At 41.4% G+C, this 25985-nt stretch overlaps 1 protein-coding gene across 1 annotated transcript; it reads right to left on the bottom strand.

The window, feature by feature from the left end:
• Positions 1-941: 941 nt before the first annotated feature.
• On the bottom strand, positions 942-17069 carry RXYLT1 (ribitol xylosyltransferase 1). Its single transcript, XM_059683485.1, has 6 exons — positions 16753-17069; positions 15726-15881; positions 12100-12202; positions 7073-7387; positions 4479-4649; positions 942-1371 (listed from the first exon to the last, which is right to left on the bottom strand). Exons 1-6 carry the CDS (start codon positions 16919-16921, stop codon positions 954-956), a joined length of 1332 nt encoding a protein of 443 aa, XP_059539468.1. The 5' UTR covers positions 16922-17069; the 3' UTR covers positions 942-953.
• Between the last annotated feature and the right edge of the window lie 8916 nt (positions 17070-25985).

Genomic DNA, 25985 nt, shown 5'->3' with positions numbered 1-25985 from the left:
GAAATTAAGCCATAGCATTTCTGAAAAAACAAAAAGCAGGCAAAGCAACAGATTGAACCCATGTTTCCCTGCATCCTCTCGGGAGCCCAAGGACCTGAAGATAAAGACCACTTGTCTGCCTCAAAGCCACTGCTCTCCAAGGGCGTCCGGCAGCCTCTGCATCAAGCGCTCTTCTGAGCTGACCAGCCTTTCTCCGGCCTTCAGTGACAACTTCTGTAGAGTTCAGGCACTAATTTTTTGGTTCTGACTGCCCCAGTCCATGTTTTGTATGGATTATGGCCCATTTCTGCATCCAGGCACCCACCTCAACACAATCCAACAAAACCTGAGTCATCTAAAGTCTAACTCTTTAAGATTTGTCCACATACATTTCCAACATGGCATATGATTACTCCCAAATATGTAAAAGAGCATGTGATATTTAAATTTAACCCCAACTAGTAAGGAATAAAAAAAATGAATCAGAAATAACTATTTATTTAGAGTTTACTGTATATACTGGGTACTTCATATATTATTTCATTTCATATTTACAACTTACCCTATGAGGTACCATTATCTCCATTTTACATTGAAAGGAATCAAGACACAGAGCAATTAGGTGGCTTCCTCGAGGTCCCCAGATAGGTGCAGAGGCTAGGTTTTAACTCAGGCTGTCTGACTCCAAAGCCCAGTCTTTCCACTTCACAATGCTGCTCCCCTAGAGTGGGTTCAATGGGTGAGAAGAGTTAAGAAATACTGAGTCGTTCTTCTTTATAAAAGTGAGCTGAATAACATTTTAGCTTCATTTTCGGAGTGGCCCAGCAAGGGAGCACTTGGTCAAGCATGACAGACATAACCTAGGGTGTACAGGGCACCGTGAAGTACATCTATAAACACACAGTCACACAAACACACACAATGTTAGGAATCATTTAAAAAATCAGATCTTGGCTCAAAGAGATAATTAATAGTTAACCTTTATTGTTTATTAAAAATGAACTTTCTAAAATATTAGTAAATTTTGTTTTTAGCTCTGTTTTGAAGTGTTGATACCAGTGAAGTAACATTTTTCTTCTTTGAATTTTTTCTTGTGAAGTCATAGTTTTCTCTTTTTCTAGAACAGCAGGAAGTTCCGTCCAGTTCTTAATAAAGATAAAGGGAGCGCCCATGGACTTGAGTAACTGCAGAGGAGCATTCTGGGAAACAGATGTATTTCCACAGCTGCCAGCTGTCATGACATCTTCCACCACAGGAACGGAGCCATAGGAGCAAGCCTCATATATTCTATAACATTCCGTGTTTACTCCAACTGGGCACAATGTGAGGTCGCTCTGAAGCAAAGCTTCTTGATAATTCTTAAGGCTTTCATTTGTTTCCTGAGGCTGCCACCTGGAAAATCAGAAAAACAGCTGTAGTTTTCACTTATTAAGCATATCTTTTGTGGAAAAAACAACAACACGGTTTTACTTAAAAAAAAAAAGTTTTTATTGATTTTTATAGCGAGGAAGGGAGAGGGATACAGAGATAAAAACAATGATGAGAGAGAAACATCATTGATAGGCTGCCTCCTGCATACCCCTACTGGGGATCGAGCCCACAACCCGGGCATGTGCCCTGATCTGAAATAGAACCAGTGACCTCTAGGTTCACTCAGGCACACCAACTGCGTGATTTTACCTTTTAATGTCAGTTACAGGCAATGGTAAACTATTATAGAGATGACAGGCAGAAAAGATAAATAAAATCTTGCCTAAATAGATTTCTTGAAAATATTTAAGAATTTGAAAAGTTTACAGCTACACATTTTTAAAATCCAGTGGTCACCATAAAATTTCTGAATGAATGTTAATTCAGCCAATATTTTCTGACTGCCAAGTTCTTCTCTCTACCTCACCCTCCTAATTCCTGCCCCTTGGAGCTTATAATCTAGATCTAGTGATAGAGACAGGTAGCAACCAAGTCAAGTCAGTGAACTACTTAGAAGGTGTTACTAGTAAGTGCTGTGAGGAAAAATGAAGCAGAGTGAGGGAGGGGTTTCAGAGGGGGCAGTGCTGTGATTTGAAATAGGTGATCAGGAGCATGTCTCATTACAGGGGCACCTGAGCACAGAGCTGGAGGTAAAGGAGCAAAACGTGCAAATATCTGGGGGAGAACAGAGAGCAAAGAAAGTATAAAGGCCACGAGACAGCGCGTGTGTGGCATGTTCAATGAACACAAGGAAGCCAGGGTGGCTCTGGGGGAAGGATGAGGTCAGAGAATCCTGTCTTGCAGGTATGGATCAGAGGGGTGACTGACCTGACCTGTGTGGTATCAGAATCAATCTGGCTGTTGTATTAAGAATGGACTACCCAGGGGCAAGGGTAGAAGCTGAGAGGCCAGTTCAAAAGCTAGATGTTCTCTCCTGACTGTTCCTATGCTCTCAGTAAAATGAGCAATGGGGTCAGAAGGTATCTGTAGTTTGGAAGAGAGAACAAGTTATGAAACATTCTCTTGGAGAGTGGAAGAATACAGAGACAAGGGAAATGGATGATTGTTGGACACTTGAGGGTCAAGGGCATGTATTAAAAGTGAGATTGATTGGCAGCTTCCTCCAAGTGTTTGGTTGCATGGGTATAGGTTTGGTGCAGGCAAGAAAGCTAGATTTAACCAGAGTTAGGGTTTGCTAAATTAAGAAACAATCATAGTCAACCTCTAACCATGACTGACTATGACATTTAAGTGGGGTAAAGAAGAAAGTAAAGGTATGAGGTGAGCAAAGGACAATGAAAAGGGAGTAGGAACAATGGGTTGTAAGTCCCAGCTAAACTGTAGGAGATTATTACAGAGAATGAGCTGGCCTGACAGGAAATGGTGGTTACCAAGAGAGATGCTGGAACTTGAGACCATGGAGAAGAAGCAGTATGTGTAGGATAAGGTCTAGGAAAGGACCTTGATAGTGAATAGCTGAGGTCACATGGAGACCAGATCATAGAGGAGAGGAGGTAAAGGAACTGCAAGACCAAGGTGATGGAAGGACCATCTATGTAGATTTGGGAGTCACCAAAAGTGAGACTGGTGTAATGTCAGAGAGAGTGTGCCAGGAACTAAACTCTTCAAAGAATTAAGGAGATAAACCCAAAAGTCAGAATATGACATCAAAGAGTAAAAGTAATGGATGGTTTTGTCTGCTGGCATGAGATTCAAAATTGGAGGTTTTAAGGAGGGAAAGGGGAGAACGGTCTGGAAGCAGCAATGGGAAGCAAGGAGGACAGCTACTTGACCTCTTGGCCCAATGGTATGAGAAGCATTACAAGAATAATTTTATTCCCATCATAAACTTTGCCATTATACACTACCCTCACTCATTCCATTCCAGGCACACAGTCCCTTGTTCCTCAACCATGGTAAGCATGGTTCCGCCTTAGGCCCTTCACATTTGCCCTCCCTTGGCCTGAACTACTCTTCTCCCAAACAGACACAAGGCTCATCCTGCACCTTCTTCATGGCTGAGCTTAAATGTAACCTTCTAGCTAGTGCTTTCTTTGGCCACTCTAAACCAGCAAATTCTCCACTCCTGATCCCTCATCCTCTCTACATCGCGTCTCTGCTCAACTTTTTTTTAACATGGCATTTCTCATCTTTTGACACACAATATATATTATTGGTTTGTGTCCTCCAATAAGCATCTAAGAGGGCACTTATGACTATTTTGTTCACTGCTGTATCCCTCATGGCTAAAACAGTTGCCTGATAAATGCTTGTTGACTGAATATATATATTATGGTTACACAAATAATGGAGTTAGGAGTTATGCTTTGTAGAAGAGAGTATCAGCTACAATGAATGCATTTGTAGATCTAGAAGGACATTCATTCTCTGGTGACTCTGCTTCATACACGCAAACTCTATTTGATCTTTTAAAAACAAAATGAGTAATTCCAAAATGTCTTCTTTCACTCCAGAACACCTGTTTCACAATTACCAGGTAAAACAATGGAAGAAAGTCAATCCTATTAAATCAATGTGTACTTCCATCCATCCACTGCCCCTTTATCCTGGCCAACTCTACACAAGGTCCTGTGTTAGATCTGGGGATCTGAAGAACAGTCCTTAGGTGCTGTCAGGTTCCTGAGGAGGGAGGAGTGCTCCAGGCCAATACTGGAACACTGAGCTGGTCTACAGAACACCTCAGGGATGACGTAAGACCTTATTGGCACATTCCCTATTCCCTGTGTGTCAAGTCTGACTAACAAATATGATTGAGGAAACCCAAACAATTGACACTGCATATGACAGTTACTAGTGTTCTTCAAGATGAACTACAGCTATAAGAGATTCTCCCTGTTTTAAACGTATACAACCCAAGTTCTTCATAGCTTCAATTACCGATCTATCTCCTAGGAAAAGACAAATATAAGTGGAGTTAACACTGTCTCATTGGAAAACCTGTGCTGCCACATAAAGCAAATCTCAGACAGGAGAACAACATGCATGAATCAAGTAAACACAGAACTTACTGTTCTCTTACTGAGACCCAACAGAGCTTATCAATTCCACCTTGTTTCAAAATGTTCATGAGTGCTTGTCTGGATGAATTTTCATAAATAGTTCCTAGGAAATTACATAAGTAGGGCCTTTCATTATACAGCATTGACCAACTTGCCTCCACCACAGGGAAATTCCTGTACCTATAAAAACAAGTACACGTGAGTTAACAATATATGACAACAGAAATGGCACAATTCCCATAACCCACATCTTAGCATGATATAGAAAGAAGAGATTTAGAATGCCTTTCTAAACCCACAATGTAATTTTCCATGCTTACTTTTGAAAAGTCCTTAAATCTACTGACTTAAAAAAAAAGATTCTCACAATGACAACGTTTACAAAATTGCAATAGAGACTGTGGGCCAAAGGGCTTTGTTTTTTATATTCTTCACCTTCTATTACACATCTGTAGCTGTAAGGCAGGTTGAATTCAAGACCTTATAAGTATAAATAATCTTTTATATTCATAATGATCATGATTTAATGAGTGCTTTAGCCAAATGATAGCATACATACTGCTAAAGCAAAGAGCTCCCAGTTCGAAAGCTGTAGGTAGATTAAAAACAAAACAAAACAAAACAAAACAAAAAACATACAAAAAAGACTTGTGTGCCATACAGGAGAGACCTATTGCAATTGGCCCAGTTTTTTAAAAAAAATATATTTTATTGACTTTTTACAGAGAGGAAGGGAGAGGGATTGAGAGTTAGAAACATCAATGAGTGAGAAACATTGAACAGCTGCCTCCTGCACACACCCTACTGGGGATGTGCCCACAACCAAGGTACATGCCCTTGACCAGAATAGAACCTGGGACCCTCCAGTCCACAGGCCAACGACGCTCTATCCACTGAGCCAAACCGGTTAGGGCCAATTGGCCCATTTTTATGGGCATTTGGAAGTAACAGAAATCAAACTGTGTGCCTGAAATATAACCTTCACATTAGAGCAAAGCTTTATGTAACAGTCTACAACAGGTTTCTCAACCTCAGCATTTCTGCCATTTGGGGCCAGACAATTACGGTATTTGTCGCGAAGCTGTCTTCTACATTGTAAGATACATCCCTGGCCTCTCTCTGTTCACCAGATGTCAGTATCACCTCTCTTCCCTCCCCTGTAACCACCCAAAAGATTTCCAGACATTGTCAAATGTCTCCTGGGGTGGTGGGTAGGGGGTAAAACTGCCCCTGGTTGAGAACCACTGATTTAAAACAGAGATACTGGCCTAGTTCAACATTACCAGAACTACAGAGATTCCATCCCATAATATGTATTAATAAGTTAGGTAGTATTACTGTGAAAAAGTAATATTTTTTGGCTTCAGAACATTTTATAAATATAGGCTCTACTTAAGGGATAGATTTTTCGGATCCATCCCTTGGCTATATTTAATTTAACCTTTTTGTCTGATCCTACTCCAAACTATTGAATCAGAATGCTGTAGTGGTAAGCCAGGGATTCTGCCTTATTAATGTGCTTCTCTTCTTGATATTCACGTACCAACTAGGCAGCAGACTAAGGCCACATCTTGTATAATAAATATTTGTTTCAGATATCATGTTAGTGAGCTTTTTCATAATTCATCCATTCAACAATGATTTACTAAGTGCCTACTTCGTGCAGGCACTGTTTTAGGCTCTGCAGATAAAGTAGTGAAAAAAAAAAAAAAAGACAAAAATCCCTGTCACTGGGAAGTTTATGTAAAGTAGCAACTCATCTTAAAGCCAACTTACTTTTAATAAAAAACCCCTCTATTAACAGAAAGATAAAAAAATAAGTGTTTTTCATGTTGTTGTTTTTTAACTGATTTCAGAGAGAGAAAGGGAGAAGGCGAGAGGGATAGAAACATTAATGATGAGTGAGAATCACTGATTGGCTGCCTCCTGCATGCCCCCTACTGGGGATCAACCCAACAACCTACGCATGTGCCCTGACCAGGAATCGAACTGTGACCTCCTGGCTCATGGGTCAACTCTCAACCCTGAGCCACAGGGGCTGGGCAAGTTTTCCATTTTAAAGAGTTTATATATGACATACTGAGAAGCCTTAGCTATTAATTAATTCTTCTTTTTAATAGAAATGTGTGCAACCAGTCTTAGTGGCAGATCTGAGCATATTATGGTATAATGCTTCCAAGCCCAAGGGTACAGTGTGCTCCTGATTTAATATTACCTTTAAAGAAAAGTAGGGTGTTTTTTTTTTAAAAAACTGTTAATTATAGAGATTCTACAATAATGGCTTTAATGGGATTTGTTTGTCTGCCATCCTCTGCTAAACCTCTCTTTAAGAAACTGTTGATAAACTTAAAAATTCATCCCATGCCTTGTGATTTTGAAACACAAAAATGTAATTCATCTGCCTTCCTCATAAAAGGTGAAAATACTCTAAAAACATTATTATCATTGCTGAAGCAGGAGACTAAACCATATTTTTTCCCATGGAAAAGATTGTACCTGGCCTCAATGATCTCAAAAGAACTATATTTATTGCAAATCTAAAACACAATCGCCCTGGTTCTGAAATTCAGGTCTTAGAAACATGCCTAATATTTTGTACTTACGTTGCTACTCCTAAAGGCCACTGAAAAACATCCATGTCATTAATCCAGGGGCTGTCATATATGATGAAAAGCAGCTCCACAAAGCCTCCATTTCTTTTGAGGAATTGGTTGATCCATTCATTGTTACAATGTTCATTTCCAAGCAAAACAACAGCAACATGCTGGAGTTTTTGAGTTTGTACTAAATTCTGTACATAAAGTAACCACTGGGTGGCATAAAAGACCTTTGCTTTTTCTCTTCCATTTAAAATGAGTACCACATTATTCACATCAACCGAGAAGTACCCCGGGACTACAGCTGGGCCAGTGATGAAACTGTAACAACAAAACAAGACACAAAGAAAAAAGAGAACAACCAGAAATTTTAAATCATTTTATATAAAATCTAAAGCTTGCACTCACTGTGATGAGTAATGAGCCAGGAGGTCACAGTTCGATTCCTGGTCAGGGCACATGCGTAGGTTGTTGGGTTGATCCCCAGTAGGGGGCATGCAGGAGGCAGCCAATCAGTGATTCTCGCTCATCATTAATGTTTCTATCCCTCTCGCCCTCTCCCTTTCTCTCTCTGAAATCAGTTAAAAAACAGTAATTGCTACCTTCTTATAGTAGCAATACCTGAAAATTCTAAAAAAATAGGATCAGACATATTTTATTCTATCATGATCTTTGGAAATAAGTTCAACTTTCTTATAAGTGACAGATGCTCATTGAAAATATTAGAATTGAATATTGATAACGAGTTAGCATCTGGCTTTTGTCTTATCAAATGAGTAGAAATTTCTATATATATTATGATAATGCCTGTACATGGAAATTACAGGATTTGGAAGGGAGTCTTCTGGGGATAAGCAAAGGCCATGATGAGCAGAAGTAAGATTCCTCCTTAGAAATTAAAACTAAAGTTGCCTGAAGATTAGATTTCAAACCATAAATCAACATATGATGGATACGGGTAGAGATAGGCAAAGTTCCTTCAAGAGACAGAATGGATCTCAGGCTAGCTTGTAACCTACTTGAATATATTAATATAAAAAAATATATCAATAAGGTATTGGTGGGGAGGTACATGATGGAGAAATAGTAGACAGTAATGGAAGCACGGAAAAAGTAGAACTGAAAGGGAGGGAGATGTTGCAGTACCTATTTAAGTATTTTTAACAACAAGACTTCTATAAGTGGTTATTATGTGCCAGAGACTATACATCTTTTTTTTAAAAATATATTTTTTATTGATCTCAGAGAAGATGGGAGAGGGAGAGAGACATAAATGATGAGAATCATTGATTGGCTGCCTCCTGCACGGCCCCTACTGGGGATGGAGCCCACAACCCGGGCATGTGCCCTTGACTGGAATCGAACCTGGGGCCCTTCAGTCCACAGGCTGACACTCTATCCACTGAGTCAAACCGGCTGGAGCGACTATACATCTTTTAATGCATTTAATCTTCATAGCAATCTGGTGAAGCAGAAACTACGATTTGCCTTATTTTAAACATAAAGAAATCCAGGCACAGAGAGGAGAAGAAACCTGCTCAATGTCAGATAGCTAGTAATAGGTAAAGCTGGAAATTGAACTGAGATATTTTGGCTGCAAAGTCTATACACTTACAACTCAATCACACGGCTCCTCTGCCCAGAGGTGACAGGGCTTCATGAGGCTTACTCAGAAGTTCAGTGTGCCCTACACGTATTCATGTATTCATATGCTGAGACAGACTATGTTACTGATGATTCACTGGTGAATAATGAGTCACTAATCCCTTCTGAAACACATACAGTTTGGAAGTGATACCACTGTAATTAGTCTAGTTATTAATAATGGGAAAGGAGCAAAGGGAAGGCCAAATGTTCTAGGCATGTCATTTTGGCAGCTTCGCCATCAAGCTACAACTTTACACTTCTCAGGGGTCCAGCAAAGGGAAGAATAGACACATGCCCAGTAAAGCTGGGGGGTCAGCAAAGATGCTTACTGTCACACTGGGAACAGAGGTCATTGGCCAGAGTGGGCGTGGCCACTGCAAGCACAGGAAGAGCTGGGATGCTTAATTCCCTGAAGGAAGAAGTTCTCTCTCTTGGTTCCTCTTGTGCTCTTGGTTGATCCTGGCTTGTGGGGCTTTCACTCCTGCTTCCTCCATTCGCCCACATGGCCCATGGCCTTGTGAACCCTCACATACAATGGACTAATGAACTGGAACTAGCCTGATGCTGAAGTGGACCCGGCTACAACATGGAATGGAAACTCTGGATACTGGCTCTGCTTTTAGCTCTACTGAAACCCCAGCTGCACCTCTTCTATAATTGGACTAAGGGAAATGGGACTTTGGGAACCCAGGAATGCAATTCCACGCAAATAAAAATCACTCATTCTCCTGTGCGAGTCTCAGAAAACTCTTTTTCTTGAGATATCGTAAGGACTCCACCTCCAGCATCCAGTGGGGAAGGGGATACCCCAATTCCCCAGTACCAGAAGTACTGCACATTGTTAAATCCCATATTTTGATTCCATATTTAATTGGGTATCAACTGTAGCTTGCCTATATGGAAAGAATGTGCTGGTCAAATCAATACAAGCATGTGGACTGGCAGTTCTAGTTCCTGTCTGAGTTACTTGGTATCCTGGATTACATTTTTTGGGCCTATGAGCTGATAAGAATCAGCATTCATGAGCCTGATCAACCCTGGAACACTAATGATATCCTTTCTACTTCTGCCTCAGAATTGTTGTGAGGCTAAAAGTAAATGACATAAGCTCTTCGTAAAGGAAAAGATTTATTTAAACAAACTACATTACACATATTTACAAGTAACCTAATAGTGCTCAGAAACGCTTTCCGTTTATTTCTTCAAGGTGACCCATCACTTCAGATTCACTTTTGGTCAAACAAGGATGAATGTGTTGAAACATTTAAGATATAACCCCTGTAGCTCAATTCAACTCAAAACTTGCAATTCCATAAAAATTTATGAATTTAGCAAAATAAGCGAGACCAAAAAACTTAAAAACCATATGATTTCACTCATATGTGGGATATAAACTGAAAGCAACAAATGAACAAACAAGAAAAACAAACAAACACTCACAGACAACGTATGGTGGTTACCAGAGGGTGGTTACCAGAGGGTAGTAAAGAATAATGGGGGTCAAACGTATGATGATAAAAGATGATTTGACTCTGGATGGTGGGCATACAATGCAATACACAGATTGTGTATTATAGAAATGTGTACTTGAAACCTACATAATCTTATTAGCTAATGTCACATCAATAAATTTAATAAAAAAAGACAAAAGTTTATTAATTCTGGATAAATAAATTAGGTATACTACTTTTCATGAGCCTAAAATTTGAATAACTTGTTTTTGAACTTCTTTGAATAGATGGTTCTCTTAAATACTAAGAGAAAATAGCTATTTGATCATAATATAAAATGTCAGGTAAAAATTTCAGAAGGGAAGATTTTCTTTTGGGAATTAGTGCTGTTTGCTCAAATCCTTTGCTATCATTATAGTAACAGTATATAATAACTTCTCTGAGAATATTTAAGACTTTTTCCTGAAAATTCTGTATATTATGGGTAGAACTATTACACTAATACTGATAACACATTTACTTTTTAAAATATCAAATATTAGATTTACATGCATAATTCTAATTGACTTTCAAACACCCAAATTCAGCTGTTGTAAATTTAGGACTATATATATAATAAACTCTTGAATGGGATTAGATCAATAGAACCCAGGAGATGAAAAGAAAAATAATCATTATCAATGATGATATGAAAAACCTGTTTACAGCCCTAGCCAGTTTGGCTCAGTGGATAGAGCGTTGGCCTGTGGACTGAAGGGTCCCAGGTTCGATTCCGGTCAAAGGCACGAGTCCGGGCTGTGGGCTTGATCCACAGTAGAGGAGGCATGAAGGAGGCAGCCAAAAAATGATTCTCTCTCATCATTGATGTTTCTATCTCTTTCTCCCTCTCCCTTCCTCTCTGCAATCAATAAAAATGTATTTTTTAAAAAAACCCTATTTACTTTTCAAGAATGATTACTTTGAAAAGATTCATGCAATGAAATTTCTTTCCAAGTGTATCTATACTAATAAAAGGGCAATATGCTAATTAGACCAGACATCTTCCAGACATCCTTCTGGACATCCTCCCAGACAAAGCCATGGTGGTGGGGGCCGAGGCAGAGGCGGTTAGGAGAGACCAGGCCGGCAGGGGAGGGTCTTTAGGGGTGATCAGGCCAGCAGGCAGAGTGGTTAGGGGCGATCAGGCAGGCAGGCAGGTGAGCGGTTAGGAGCCAGCGGTCCCGCATTGCAAGAGGGATGTCCGACTGTTTAAACCGGCAGATGGACATCCCCCAAGGGGTCCCGGATTGAAGAGGGTGCAGGCCGGGCTGAGGGACCCCTCCTCCCCCCATGCACAGATTTTGTGCACTGGGCCTCTAGAATAAAATTAAAAAAAGAAAAAAGAATGCAGTGAAAATTCAATTAAAATGAGATTAATTACAATTTTTCCTCTTGATTTCTCTAAGAAATGGAATCCTAACAGAAAACAGAATCTTTGGTTAAAATTTTTCCCCTAACATCATTTTTACAGAAAGGCATTTTAAAATAATTATTTTTATTTTTTATTTCAATAAAAAGCAAAATCTAATAGAAAATAGCATTCTTTCATATGATAAAATTATCATAATTTTTCTAAATTAAATCTTAAGTCTATCTATTAAAAATCTTTAGAAAATATGCAGTTATAATTAAAAGTTTTATAAAAATAAAAGCTCAAAAATGTCTTAACAATACATTGATTTTATTGAATGTAAAAAACAGATTTTTAGTATTGCAGTAAAGTTCATAGGTCGATGCTCAACCACTGAGCCATGCTGACATGGTGAGATTTCTCTATTCTTAACAAGTTGAAGTGGAAATACTTTCTATGATATAGTTTCCTCTTATTTTCCTTCTAGTATTTACAAAAAACATTGTATGGTAAACCAGCAAAGGTTAATGTTGTAAAGTTAATACCTGTAATGTGTTCTTCCTACAATTGAATTTCCTTCTCTCCATTGAGCAGTCACATCAGTAGGATCAAGTATGCCTTCAAAAATATGCTCCCAGAGATACAAACCTAGTAATTACATAAACAAAACCATTTACTGTCTGATCTACTCTGGTAGGTAGAATGAGCATAAGTTCTGCTCTTTTATATCATTTGATTAGGAAAATAGATTTTTGGTAATAGGGTACAGCAGCTATAGGAAACTAAAGATTATGTACTCATATATTATGAGTACCTATAAATGGGGTATAATATAAGAAATATTTAAAATTCTGGAAGTGGCTTTGGAATTAGGTAATGGAAAGAAGCTGAAAGAATTTTGAGGAGTATGATTTTTAAAAAAGCCTAGATTAAATTGCCTTGAACAAATTGTAGGCAGAAATATGGATGTTACTGACTCTGCTAGTGAGAACTCAGAAAAAGTTGGGAGCACAGTAGGGAAAAAACCTATCATCTTAGGGGATACTTAAATCATAAGCAAACTGTTGGTAGAAATATGTACATTAAAAGCACTGTTGGTGAGCGTTTAGGAAATGAGTAACATGCTATTAAAAACTAGAGAAAAGTGGACCATTTGTTATACAGTCATACACCACATAATGGCATTTCAGTCAATGATGGACTGCATATTAGATGGAGGTCTCATCCTATCTAATAAAAGACAAAGATGCTAATTGACCATACCTTCGCTACACCCATCAGCCAATCAAAGCAATACGCAAATTAGCCACCAACAAAGATGGCAGCTAATTTGCATACTGTAGGTAGGGCTGGCCAGCGCAAGCCACCAGCCGGGACCCCCGTGTGCCACCTAAGCCCCGCTGCCAGCCGGGACCCCCGTGTGTGGCCTGGGCGGCCGGGACCCCCATGTGCGGCCCTGGGCGGCGGGGCTTGGTGGCGCCATCAGCCCAAGGAACTCCTATTCTTGCAGGAATCTTCCTGCAACGGGCCTCTAGTCTATATATATAAAAGCCTAAGCAACCGAAAGACTGAACAACCAGTCGACCGGTCGCTATGATGTGCACTGACCACCAGGGGGCAGAAGCTCAACACAGGAGCTGACCCCTAATGGTCAGTGCGCTCCCATAGCCAACCTTCCGTAGCAGGCCAACCTCCCGTAGCCGGTCAACCTCCCGTAGCCGGCCAACCTCTCGCGGTCTCTCTCCCTGGCCAACTGGCCCCAGTCGGGACTGGGTGAGATGGCCCCAATCGGCCCTGATAGTTGGTCAGGCCGAGGGACCCCACCCATGCGCGAATTTGTGCACCAGGCCTCTAGTAAGATTATAATGGAGCTAAAAAATTCCTGTGCCTAGCAATGTCATCAAGTCATAGTACAATGCATTACTCACGAATTTGTGGTGATGCTGGTGTAAACAAACTTGCTGTGCTGCTAGTCATAGAAAAGTATAGCACATATATTTACAGTAGTAGGATATACCATCTAGGTTTGTGTAAGTATACTCTGATGTTTGCACAAGGATGAAATCACTTAATGGCATTTCTCAGACTGTATCCCTTTGTTAAGTGGCATATTACGTATAGCAGCAGAAAGCGTAGCTGAATTGTGTCCTGCAGTTGTGTGGAAAGCAGAACTTGTAAACAATAAATTTGGATATTTAGCTGAAGAGATTTCTAAGCAAAATGTTGATGCTGTGGCCCGGTTTCTTCTTATTGATTATAGTAAAACATGAGAGGAAAGAGAGATTGAGGGAAAAATTGTTAAGTAAAAATGAACAAGGACTTGATGATTAGGAAATGCTCAGCCTACTCAGATGGCAAAAGAGGTGAAAATTTAGGAGATTCACTGTCAGAAAAGGATGCTCTTGAGAGAAGGCCAAGGACATGACTTGATATCTTTAGGCTAGAGCCTCAGAATATAAAAAGATCATACTATTTAGTCATATAGAGGGCTCTTTGAAGATATTAGATGCATAATTTATGTGTCTCCTTCAGTAATCTTAGCAGAAGCCAGAAATAGAGATGGGGCTGTCCAGGGAAAACCTGCGGAGAAGCTCTTTCCTAATGCAGCAAGTCCACATGACATACCCAGGAGACCCACAAGGTTCTTGAGAATGTTCTATCAGCAGAAACACTGGCAGCTTAGACTAAAGGAGACCCAGAGAAGCTGAAATGAGAGGAGGCTGCTGGACTTCCAAAATCCTATCTTCAAGAAACAGGCTGGAAAACTACTGATCTGAAAACACTTGCTAACCTTCATGAAAAAGGAAGAATGACTTCAAAGCCAGAGCTGAAAGGCCAGAAGCAAAGCTTGAGCCACAGATTATTCCCAGGCCTTGAAACTAATGGAGTTTTCCTGGTTGAATTTCAAAATTGTTTGAACCAGTGACTCAATATTACTACCATTTTATCCCTTTTTAAGTGGGAATATCTATAACTGGTATGCTATTACTGTGCCTGGGGAACAGATTGATGAAAGTAAAATTTGATAAAACTCATCTGCCACTTTGTGCTTATTAGATTAAAAATGAAAAGTCTGGAAATAATGAAAACTTAAGATGTAGATTGAATTAAAAACTAGAATGAGAAAATGGTAATTTAAAAGAAGAAATTAATATTAGAGATTTTATAAAGAAAAAAATTGCAAGGTCCCAGGTTCGATTCCGGTCAAGGGCATGTACCTGGGTTGCGGGCATATCCCCAGTAGGAGATGTGCAGGAGGCAGCTGATCGATGTTTCTCTCTCATCGATGTTTCTAACTCTCTCTCTCCCTTCCTCTCTGTAAAAAATCAATAAAATATATTAAAAAAAATTATAAAAAAAAAATTGTTAGAACTTGATGATTGGAGGTCTGGTTCTGGGTATATGAAATTTAAAGATCAGTTAGTAATCTTGCATGTATATTTGCATGCAAGTGTGAATGAATTTATGAAACAACATGGGGCAGGCTTTGTCCTCTTTTACTTTCCTCTCATCTGGCACTTTCTATCCATATCCCTTACTATACGTATAAATCCAACTCATGTTTAAAGGCCAAATAAAGCCCCTTCTAAATCACTAAATTCTTTCTGACTCTTCTAAGAATTGAGGGTTCCATTCTCTAATTGACATAATATATAACTTGGAATGCTAGGCTCTCATGATACTCAGAGGAAAATGCTTTTGTGGGCAATCAAGGTTAATCAGCTGCATACTATATCCCTTTCTTGGACATTGACAATGAATACTGGCCTATGAAAGGCTCTGAGAAATAAAAAAAAGAACCTGGTTTAACTTTGCTCAGTTCAATGTTGCCCACAACTTGTACTTGTGTATCAAGTATCGATAAACACATATTCATAAAAATTCAGTTGACACAGGCAGGTAACTATAATAATGCTTACATGACCCATTCTTTGTATCTACAAATCAACCTGTGCTCAACTAAAGGCCAACAATAGAATGAGTGCATGTATTTACACAGATATTGCCTAACAGAAAGAAGAAATAAAATACTGAAAAAAAACCCTGAAAAAAATGCATCATGATACCTTTAACAAATGAATAAACTATAAATGCATTAAAATGAATGGAATATTAATAAAGTACATTTTCTGATGCTTTTTACATGTCTTGGCTCTACACATTAACTTACCAATGGCAGCTTTGCCCCAGATCTGTACTCGGAAGTCTGTTTTCCCTTTCATGGATTTATTTAATATTTGGAGACTAGTTTTAAATCTGTGTTGTTGCTCATTTTTCTCATCTCCTTCCCAAGGATTCCATTCTTCACTTCCCAAAGTAGATTGTTCTGCGTTTTAAAAACAGTAACAGTGTTCATTAGTAAGGTAGAGCTGTAGCTAAATTCAAGCCATTCAAATGAGATGTTAGAGAGTTCTAATTTCACCCTCACTTCAGCTCTTCAAAGAGGTGAACTAAATTTGAACTGGATAAACGTACACATGACAAAAAGGAAATCAGAATCGAATTTCTGTCAACCCTTTATTATGAAAGATCTTAGAGATAAAACTTAGCCCCAAACACAAAATTATCACTCTCAAACAAAAACCTTCTAAAATAAGTGGATAATATGTATCAAGTTACAAGTTTAACTTGTGCAACTCTTGACTGCATATACGTAGCTTACACATAAACACTTGACTTCGAATAAAGTGTCCAGCACTTTTACATACTCTTGTGCAAAATTCTGAAAAAAGGGGAGAGATGAATGTCTGTCTGCTCCTGGCACAGGCCAGGGGACGAGGATTTGGGGGTCAAGCGCCCTGGCCTTCGGAAATCACCGCGTGGTGAGAGAAGGCTCTCGGTTCCAATATGGAAATGGACGCACTGAACCCCGCGACATCCCCCAGGAGCCGGGCACACTGTGGCGGCGTCTTGGACACTGAAGAGGTTTTAAAGGGGTGCGCGTCTGTCGGCTTTGGGGGTGGCAACTGGGGACGGCGTGTGGGATCCCGGCGGACCGAGGTCTCGGCGCACCCTCCGTCCGCGCGCCCAGGGACGGCGAAGGAGAACTGGAGGGAGCGCGCAGGAGGGGCGCCGGGCAACGCTGGACCCCGGAGCGGGATCCCGGCCTCGCGGCGAGGCTCCGCCTGGCCCCCACCGCCCCGCCACCCCGCGTCGGGGCGCGCAGCCCGGACAGAGGCCACTGCGCCGGGTCCTACCTCGGCCGCGCCCCTCCCGCGCTGGGGCCGCCCCCTTCCGGAGGCCCCGCGAAGAGGCGGCCGGGGCCCGGCGGCGGCGCCCGAAAAAGACGTGGTAGGCGGCGTAGAGAGAGAAGAGGCAGTACAGGGCGATGAGAAACGAGCACAGCCGCTTCCGCGTCAGCCGCATCCCACTTGGGCTTCCCGCCAGGCCACCGCCGCCCGGGCCCGGGGCCGAGGCGACGCCGCCACTCAGGGCCGCGGCCCCAGCGGCGTCCCGTGCAGGCCCAGGCCCAGACCCAGAACCACCAGCACCTGCGGCCCGCGGCCCTGACGCCCCGCCCCGCCCCGCCCTCAGCCCCTCCCTCCCGCCTGCGTCCGATCCCGGCTCAGGCCCCGCCCCCAGCCCCGCCCCCGCGTCTCCCAAGCCCCGCCTATAGCTTTCCGCCCCGCCCTCTTACAGGCCCCGCCCCTTCGGGGCGCAGAGACCGGCCAACTCTGATTCGGGAATTGTGCTTTGGAAGAGCGCCCATTCCTCCCCTTGACCTCTGCAGTGCATCCACTGTGCCTTAACCTGCTCACCTTCCCCTGTACTTAAAGACAGCACCCCCGTGGTCCTTGAAGATCATGCCAATTTTGAACATGTAATCCCCAGAGTTCAGCATAGGGCCTGCAGCAGTGACAGATGAATGAATATAAATGTTCATTAAAAAAATTAAATGGCGATAGAGGCAAACATTGTGAATGTGATTAATGCCACTAAGAAATGGTTAGAATGGCGAACTTTATGATATATATCTTACCATATATGAAGGTATTTTTAAAAGTCAACTTTTATTTCTATGATGTGACTTGAAAGCACATAGGTGTGCAGTCTTTTGTCAAATAGAGGTGGTCAAATTGAATGTTGCCAGTAAACTTTCTATGTCAAGCCTTGTGAAGTCGGGCTACAATTTTTTTTGCCAATTGTGTCCAGTACCTTTCAACTTGAAGGCAGTCTTGGTAGGCAGGGAGCAAGTGGGACAGGTGTGGAGTAGGCCATCAGAGCCTTCAGTTGCTGTGCCCGGACTGACTCAACTCTCTGCCCTGATGCAAAGCCCTCAATTTTTTTGGATAAAGTTTCCATCCCCTCCATTAGCAAAAATTTACTTTTCCTGAATTTGATGCTCTGGTCTCTGTCTTCCAAAGGACATTATAGATAACTTGATAAGGAAAATTTTATGACTGGAAGGAAATTTAAGTCCAGAGAGGTGACTTGACCCAAACTGTGTACTTCGTTAGTGACTGTGCTGCATCTGTTCTGAGTTCTGTGTTCTTGACATTTTATAGTAGCTGGGTCCTTGCTCCTCATCTCATCCTGTGTTTTGTTGTTGTTTGTTTGCTTAACAATATCAGATACTGATAATCAGATATTACATATTTGGTGAAGTTTTCTTCCTTGTCTACAAAAAAAAAAAGAACTATCAATCATTAGGGTCTGATATTGATAAGCCCTGATGCCTTCAGTTTGTTGCCTGAAAACAGTACACATTTACTAGAAGTCCACAAGTACAAATTTCTTGGGATACCTGGCCAAAATTCTTTCCTAAGTTTATCAAGGTTTCAGTAATACTCAAGAAATGTGTTAACCACTTTGAAAGATTTTTCATAGCTTGGCCGGGAACCTTTGTTTCAAACTCTTTGTTAGCTACTTTCAGTAGGGGTTGGCCATCTAACAACCAATAAGTCATTAACTATAGCTCTATTAAATTTATAAAAATCATTCCAATAAGATGCAATTATCTTTTCTATGTAAGTATGATGGTGACAAAAATAAGTAAAGAAATTGCCGAAACCGGTTTGGCTCAGTGGATAGAGCGTCGGCCTGCGGACTGAAGGGTCCTGGGTTCGATTCCGGTCAAGGGCATGTACCTGGGTTGCGGGTACATCCCCAGTGGGAGATGTGCAGGAGGCGGCTGATCGATGTTTCTCTCCTATCGATGTTTCTAGCTCTCTATCTCTCTCCCTTCCTCTCTGTAAAGAATCAATAAAATATATTTAAAAAAAAATAAGTAAAGAAATTACAGAAATTTATTAACATTGGGAAATAGTAAGCAAATTGTAATTTTTTAAAAAAATACATATTTTTATTGATTTCAGAGAGAAGAAAGAGAGGGAGAGAAGGGGAGAAACATCAATGATGACAGAGAATCATTGATTGGCTGCCTCCTACACACCCCCTACTAGAGATAGAGCCTGCAACCCAGGCATGTGCCCTAACCAGGAATCAAACTGTGTCCTCCTGGTTCATAGGTCAGTGCTCAACCACTGAGCAACACCGGCTGGGCAGAGTTTATTCTTATATTATTTATTAATTATTGTATTAGTTATTTGTATTATAACTATAAACTTATTTTGCCCAGTCTTGTATACCTATACAGGATATCCCCCCAAAATGTATATATACTGTAACAGCTGATAGCTCAATTTTGAAAATGATATATATTTTAATAAACACTGCCTTTATAATTATTCAAAGTATATGTATACATTTTTTGGACACCCTATATATACACACACATCATTTGTAATTAATTTGAAAATATAAATCATCATAAAACAACATACTTTCTTGTCCCTGTGCTAATCAATGTTGGACCAAATTATACTTTCCTGGTTTTGCCTACCCAGGCCAATCTAGCTTAGCTACTTGGTCCTGGAAATAATTGTTCCTGGAGATTAAGATTGTAAGCCAATTAAAATAGCCTACTTATCAAGAACATGCTTCAAGATCCTAGTGTCACTGTGTTCATCCATTCAACACTGTTATGTAATAAACTTTACCCAATCCCCAACCAGTTCCCTGCCCTCCAAGACACACCTCAAAATCACCTAGCCCAGGACTTAAAACCCTATATGTGTCTTGTTTTGAGTTTCCTCTTCTGAGACATTACTCAGTCTCTACCAAGGTTGTGTCCTCCCCCACTGCAGTGACTCTCATAATTTATTGATGGATAGTTTTCATTGGTATTCTTTTTGGGAACTCAGAACTTACAAACACTGTTATCATCACTGTTGGTATTTGTTATATTTGAATGTTTGTCACTTGTTCTTGTGATTTCATTGGGTAAAGGTCATTATTTTTTCCTGAGGCAGTCTCATTTGTCCTGAATAAAGGACAAGTGGAAATTGCCCGGGGTTGGGAAGTGTCTTTAGAAAGTGAGTTTTGTTTTTAATTGAGTTTTAATAGAGTAGGACCTATTTTCCTTTCATTTTATTGAAGTATAACACATAATGGATATATTTCTTAAAGTATATGAAATGTAACCTCCCTATAAAAGGACAATATCATAAGTATACAGCTTCATATATTTTCAGAAAGTGAACCCCTTTCTGTAACTCTCACTGAGATCAACAAACATTACCAACACCTTACAAGCTAGCTTTGAGCCCCATTCCAGTCAATACCAACCCCATCTTGCACAAGAGTAATCACCATCCTGTCTGTTTTTTTCCTTTTAGGATTAGAGTTAAATTCAGAGATTAGGTTTAAGGTTAGGTTAGATTAGGGTTATGTGTAGGGAGGGTTAGGTGTAGGAATAGGTTCAAGGTCTGGGTTACTATAGTTTTATACCACCATGTCTTTTTACACTGTTGGTTAGGTCTGTTTTTATATAAACTTTATATCGTTTTCTGAATCACGTCTTTCATTCAACATTGCATTTGTGAGGTTCACCCATATTTGTGTGTGGTGCTATTGATCATTCTCATTGCTGTATTTCAACGTGAGAAGATAACACAATATTTTTATCTGGACTAATTTAATATTATTTTAGTCTTTGGTTCTTGTTCTAAGCAGGGCTTTTACATTTGGATCTCACATATGTGACTATAGCAGGCTTTAGATATTTACTTTTCTGGGTAACTTTGCTTTTCTTCCAAGTTTCTGAGCAGCCAATAAGCTAATTTACAGCTTTCTAGGACTAATGGGCAGAATTTCATAATTTTTTCTATAGCTAAAACAGACTGAAATTCTAGATTTTGCTCTACTCCTTTGCTTCACACAGGACTGAAGTTGTATCTCCTGTTCTGTAGAAACATGTCTGATATATATTAGTTAAAGCTATTCTCTTTTCATTGTGAAAGAGAGTATTAAATTATCCTCTTATTATCATACTAGAGGCCCGGTGCACAAAAATTTGTGCACTCGGGGAGGGAGGGGGCGGTCCCTCAGCCCGGCCTGTGCCCTCTCCCAGTCTGGGACCCCTCGGGAGATAACGACCTGCTGGCTTAGACCTGCTCCCGGGTGGCAGAGGGCAGGCCCAATCCCTAGGTGCAGCCCCTGGTCGGGCTCAGAGCAGGGCCATTTGGGGAGTTGGGGCACCGCCCCATGTCATGCACAGAGCAGGGAGAATCAGGAGGTTGCGATGCCACCCTCAGTCACGCTCAGGGTAGGGCCGATTGGGGGGTTGGGGCACCGCCCCCTGTCACACTCAAGGCAGGGTCGATGGGGAGGTTGCGGCGCAACCCCCTGTCACGCACAGAGCAGGGCCAATCAGGGGGTTGGGGCACTGGCCCCTGTCACTCACAGAGCAGAGCCCATCAGAGGGGTTGGGGCGCCGCCACTCTCACACTCAGGGCAGGGCCGAAGGGGAGGTTATGGCTCTACCCCGTCACACACAGAGCAGGACCCGTTGAGGGGGGGCGGGGGGGGGAGGGGGTTGGGGCACCACACCCTGTCACACACAGAGCAGGGCCGATCAGGGGGTTGGGGCACTGCACCCTGTCACACACAGAGCCGCAGAGCGATCAGGGGGTTGGGGAGCTCCCCCCTATCAGGCACAGAGCAGGGCTGATGAGGGGGTTGGGGCGCCTTCCCCTGTCCCGAACAGAGCAGGGCGGATAGGGAGGTTGTGGCCCCGCCCCCTGTCGCACACAGAGCCCCAGGGCGATCAGGGGGTTCAGGGGGTTTGGGCACTGCCCCCTGTCACACTGATGCCGGTGCCGGGAGCCCTCGCGGCTCCGCTGATCCCCGTGCACTGGATGTGTGTGGGGGGGGGAGTGTCCCTCAGCCCAGCCTGCCCCCTCTCACATACTGGGAGCCCTCAGGCGTTGACCCCCATCACCCTCCAATCGCAGGATCGGCCCCTTGCCCAGGCCTGATGCCTCTGGCCTAGGCGTTCGGCCCGGACAGCGGGGACCTGCAGCTGCAGCGGCCCCACGATCGTGGGCTTCGCTTTAGGCCCAGGCAAGGGACCCCTAGCTCCTGGGACTGCCAGCTTTGACCGTGCCCAGCTCCCATCGCTGGCTCCACCCCTACTTCCTGCTATCACTGACCAGGGCGGCAAAGGCACCTGATTCTCCGATCATGGCTGGGGGGCAGGGCTTCTTCCTGCTTTCCCTTTGGCCTCCCTGCATTGTGCCTACATATGCAAATTAGCCGCCATCTTGTTGGCAGTTAACTGCCATCTCAGTTGGCAGTTAATTTGCATATAGCCCTGATTAGCCAATGAAAAGGGTAGCTTGTACGCCAATTACCATTTTTCTCTTTTATTAGTGTTGATTATTTTTTTATTTAAACTCTATTTTCTCTGAATTGGTATTTCACTCTCAGCTTTCTTTTTGTTTACAATTTAAATAGTCTATTCCTTTGCTTTTACCTTTTTTGGTCTTATTTTACTTTACTGGTAGGTTTGTTTCTCAGGTACCATATAGTTGGTTTTTACTTTTTAACTAGTATTTACCTCTCATTATGGGATCTTAAACCTCTTCTGTATGTGGCGATCATTGCTATATTAGTATCTTCTGTGCATCTTTACTATTTTTAAAAAATATTTTGCTGCCTGGTGGTGTGGCTCAGGGGTTGAGTGTCAACCTATGAACCAGGGGATCTCAGGTTTTATTTCCAGTCAGGGCACATGTCCAGGTTGCAGGCTTGATCCTCAGTGTGGGATGTGCAGGAGGCTGCTGATCAATGATTCTCTCTCATCGTTGGTGTTTCCATCTCTCTCTCTCTCTTCCTCTCTCTGAAATCAATAAAAGTATATAAAAATATTTTGCTATATGAATTTTCTGTTTTAAAAATCATGTTGTATTGATTTCAGAGAGAGGGAGAGATAGAAATATCAATGAAGGGATGTGGGAGAGAGAGAAAGAGAGAAACATCAATTGGTTACCTCCTGTATGCACCCAACTGGGGATTGAAACCACAACCTGGGTATATGCCTTGACCTTGACCAGGAATCGAACAGGTGACCTTTTGGTGAACAGGACAACATTCAAACAATGGAGCCACATTGGCCAGGGCTATATGAATTTTCTTTAATCTGCTTTTGTCTTCTCCAGTAATTTGGGAGGAATTCTGTAACTATTTTAATTAATTTTATAATAGTTTTTGTAAGTAGCATTTTTTTATTTTTATTGTTATTGATTTCAGAGAGGAAGAAGAGAGAGAGAGAGAGAGAGAGAAAGAGAGAGAGAGAGAGAGAGAGATAGAGAGAGAGAGAGAGAATCAATGATGAGAAGGAATCAGCTGCCTCCTGCAGGCCCCCTCCTGGGGATTGAGCCTGCAACCTGGGCATGTGCCCTTGACTGGAATTGAACCTGGGACCCTTCAGTCCACAGGCTGAGGTTCTATCCGCTGAGCCATACCAGCTAGGGTTGTAAGGTTTTTTTTAGTGAAAAGAACTTTCAGCCTATATTTCTCCAATTATTAAAGTAAACAATAAAATACATGTTTTGGTATACTTTAATATATTTTTTTCCTAGTCTTGGTGAGGATGATTTGGGTTTTAGACCCAGATGCCATTAAATGACTGATTTGATGTTCTACATTCTGGTTTTCAGTCCATGTGGTGGTAGAATGCACTACTGTTTACCAATATTTGCATCCCCTCCTTAGAGGAGAATTATACATCCTTGGCCTGCTGATTGATTTCAGGTGCAGCCATATGACTTGCATTGGCTAATAAAATGTAGAGCAGACCCATTGTGTGGCACTTGCAGGCAGACGTTTAGGACCAGGATGTTCTCTGCCATTCTCTCCTTTTCATTTGTCACTGTGACTGGCATGTTCTGGCAGCTTTTCTGTTCCCTCAGTGTGGGTGTTGCTGGACTGAGGGTGGCTACTATGCACAGGGCCCCACTGTTGATCATTTGTGGGCATATGCTGTGAGTGAGTAAAACTAACCTCAGATTCTACTGGCCACTCAAGGTTTTAGAATTATTCATTACCTCAGCTTCTCCGGACTGATACAGATGTTTGGAGAAGTGTCTGACAAGAGGTTGGGGATGAGTTTGCCTTCAGAAAATTAATCCAATAAAATCTATCTGAAATTTGGCCCTTTGCCTATTTTTGTAGTCAAGCAAGAGATTCTTTGTAGCCGAAACCGGTTTGGCTCAGTGGATAGAGCGTCGGCCTGCGGACTGAAGGGTCCCAGGTTCGATTCCGGTCAAGGGCATGTACCTGGGTTGCGGGCATATCCCCAGTGGGAGATGTGCAGGAGGCAGCTGATCGATGTTTCTCTCTCTTCGATGTTTCTAACTCTCTATCTCTCTCCCTTCCTCTCTGTAAAAAAATCAATAAAATATATTAATAAAAAAGAGAGAGAGATTCTTTGTAAATGTGTTCTGGAATGTCCAAGAATTGTCCTGGGCAAAGCTATTGTGCTTCACAGGATAGAAAATAGTGGTCGCCTCAAGAGATATAGTTAGAGAGGCCACTGAAAGCTTAGGATTCAACAAGGAAGAATTTTGTCTGTATCCTGAAGGTAGCAGGAATCTGGTGGATTTTCTTAAACACTCATTTAGACATCCAACAAATAAGAATTGGACAACGACTATGTGCTTATCACTATTTTTAGTGACGGTACCAGCTATGAGCAAATAGAGTTTCTGCTCAATTGGACCTTCTTGTGGCAATGTCCCTGACACTGTGGTAATACCAGCACAGCCAACTCAATCGTCTCTGATAAGACTAACCTTGCTTATGCCTTAAAAGTTACTATAAGAGCCCTGGCTGGGTAGCTCAGTTGGTTGGAACAATGTCCTTATGTGCCAAGGTTATGGGTTCCATCCTCGGTCAGGGCACATGCAGGAATCAATCAATTTATGCATAAATAAGTGGAACAACAAATTGATATTTCTTCTCTCTTTCTCTTTCACACACACTGTCTCCCATTCTCCCCCTTTCTCTCTCTCTCTCAAATAAAAAAATAAGTAGTTACTATGAGAACATTTTGATCAACCGTTTGTGGTGTAATTCATCCCACAAGTATATATGGAACTATGTGAAAGACATATAAAACAGCCAAGAAAAACAATATCTGAAAACTATGGGCCAATTTTCCAGTTTAAACTAAAAATACTATAAGCTTGAAAGCTATCTTGTGATTAAAATAAACGTTGAGGATTTTGATGAAAGAAATGTATATAATCTTTGTAATCGAGTTTGTACTCTTTGCTCTGACATTGTAGCTTTTTAACTTAGCAAAAAAGAAAATTGTTAATGAATAGAAATGGAGTTATCCAAAGGAAGTCCCCTGAAAAATTTGGAATAAAACAATGCTGTCAAGATGAATTATTTTAACAGGCAGAAGGGAAACTGTATTTAAAGTCAGTGAACTGCGGAGGGAGCTGCAGGTAAAATTTTAACTACATGACTACAACAAATATTAGAATTTTCACATATGTTTAATATAACGATTACATTAAAATTCTATTACACATAAAATCTGCATGTTTCTGTACTGATTAATCGGCAGTGTTTGCTTGTGGAAGGGGGAAGAATGTCACAGGTTAATTCTAAATTGGTCATTAGAGATATCTGCATTCAGAAATGAGCTCACTCTTCTATAAGTAAACCATGTTTCCCAAGTTACTCCAATCTGGGCGGCAAGACAGAATAATAATGACAATTAAAAAGAAGAAAGATTTCTCTGGCTCTGCCAACCAAGCACTCTGCATGGACCTTATCTCCTTGATATGACTACTAAAAGTGTCTTACAGCCCAACCGGTGTGGCTCTGTAATTGAGCATCTGTGGTTGAAGCAGGAGGTCACAGTTTGATTCCCTGTCAGGGCACATGCCCGGGTTGCGGGCTTCATCCCCAATAGGGGGCATGCAAGACGCAGCCGATCAATGATTCTCTGTCATCATTGATGTTTCTATCTCTCTCTCCCTCTCCCTTCCTCTCTGAAATCAATAAAAAGTATATTAAAAACAAAAACATAGGCATACTTTAAAACTAGAACAAACTCTCCAAAAATTCATATGGA

The sequence above is a fragment of the Myotis daubentonii genome, chromosome 2 (genome assembly GCF_963259705.1).
Source record: "Myotis daubentonii chromosome 2, mMyoDau2.1, whole genome shotgun sequence".
Classification (NCBI taxonomy): Eukaryota; Metazoa; Chordata; class Mammalia; order Chiroptera; family Vespertilionidae; genus Myotis; species Myotis daubentonii.
The sequence above is the reverse complement of the archived record's forward strand: the minus strand, read 5'-3'. Positions and strand labels throughout refer to the sequence as shown.

Excerpts from the sequence above, each read along its gene's own strand:
- RXYLT1 (XM_059683485.1), bottom strand. The coding sequence starts at position 16,921 with ATGCGGCTGACGCGGAAGCGGCTGTGCTCGTTTCTCATCGCCCTGTAC. Across the intron at positions 15,882-16,752 it reads GCGGGAGGGGCGCGGCCGAG|AACAATCTACTTTGGGAAGT; the intron begins GTAGGACCCGGC and ends TTTAAAACGCAG. Across the intron at positions 12,203-15,725 it reads CTGGGGCAAAGCTGCCATTG|GTTTGTATCTCTGGGAGCAT; the intron begins GTAAGTTAATGT and ends TGTAATTACTAG.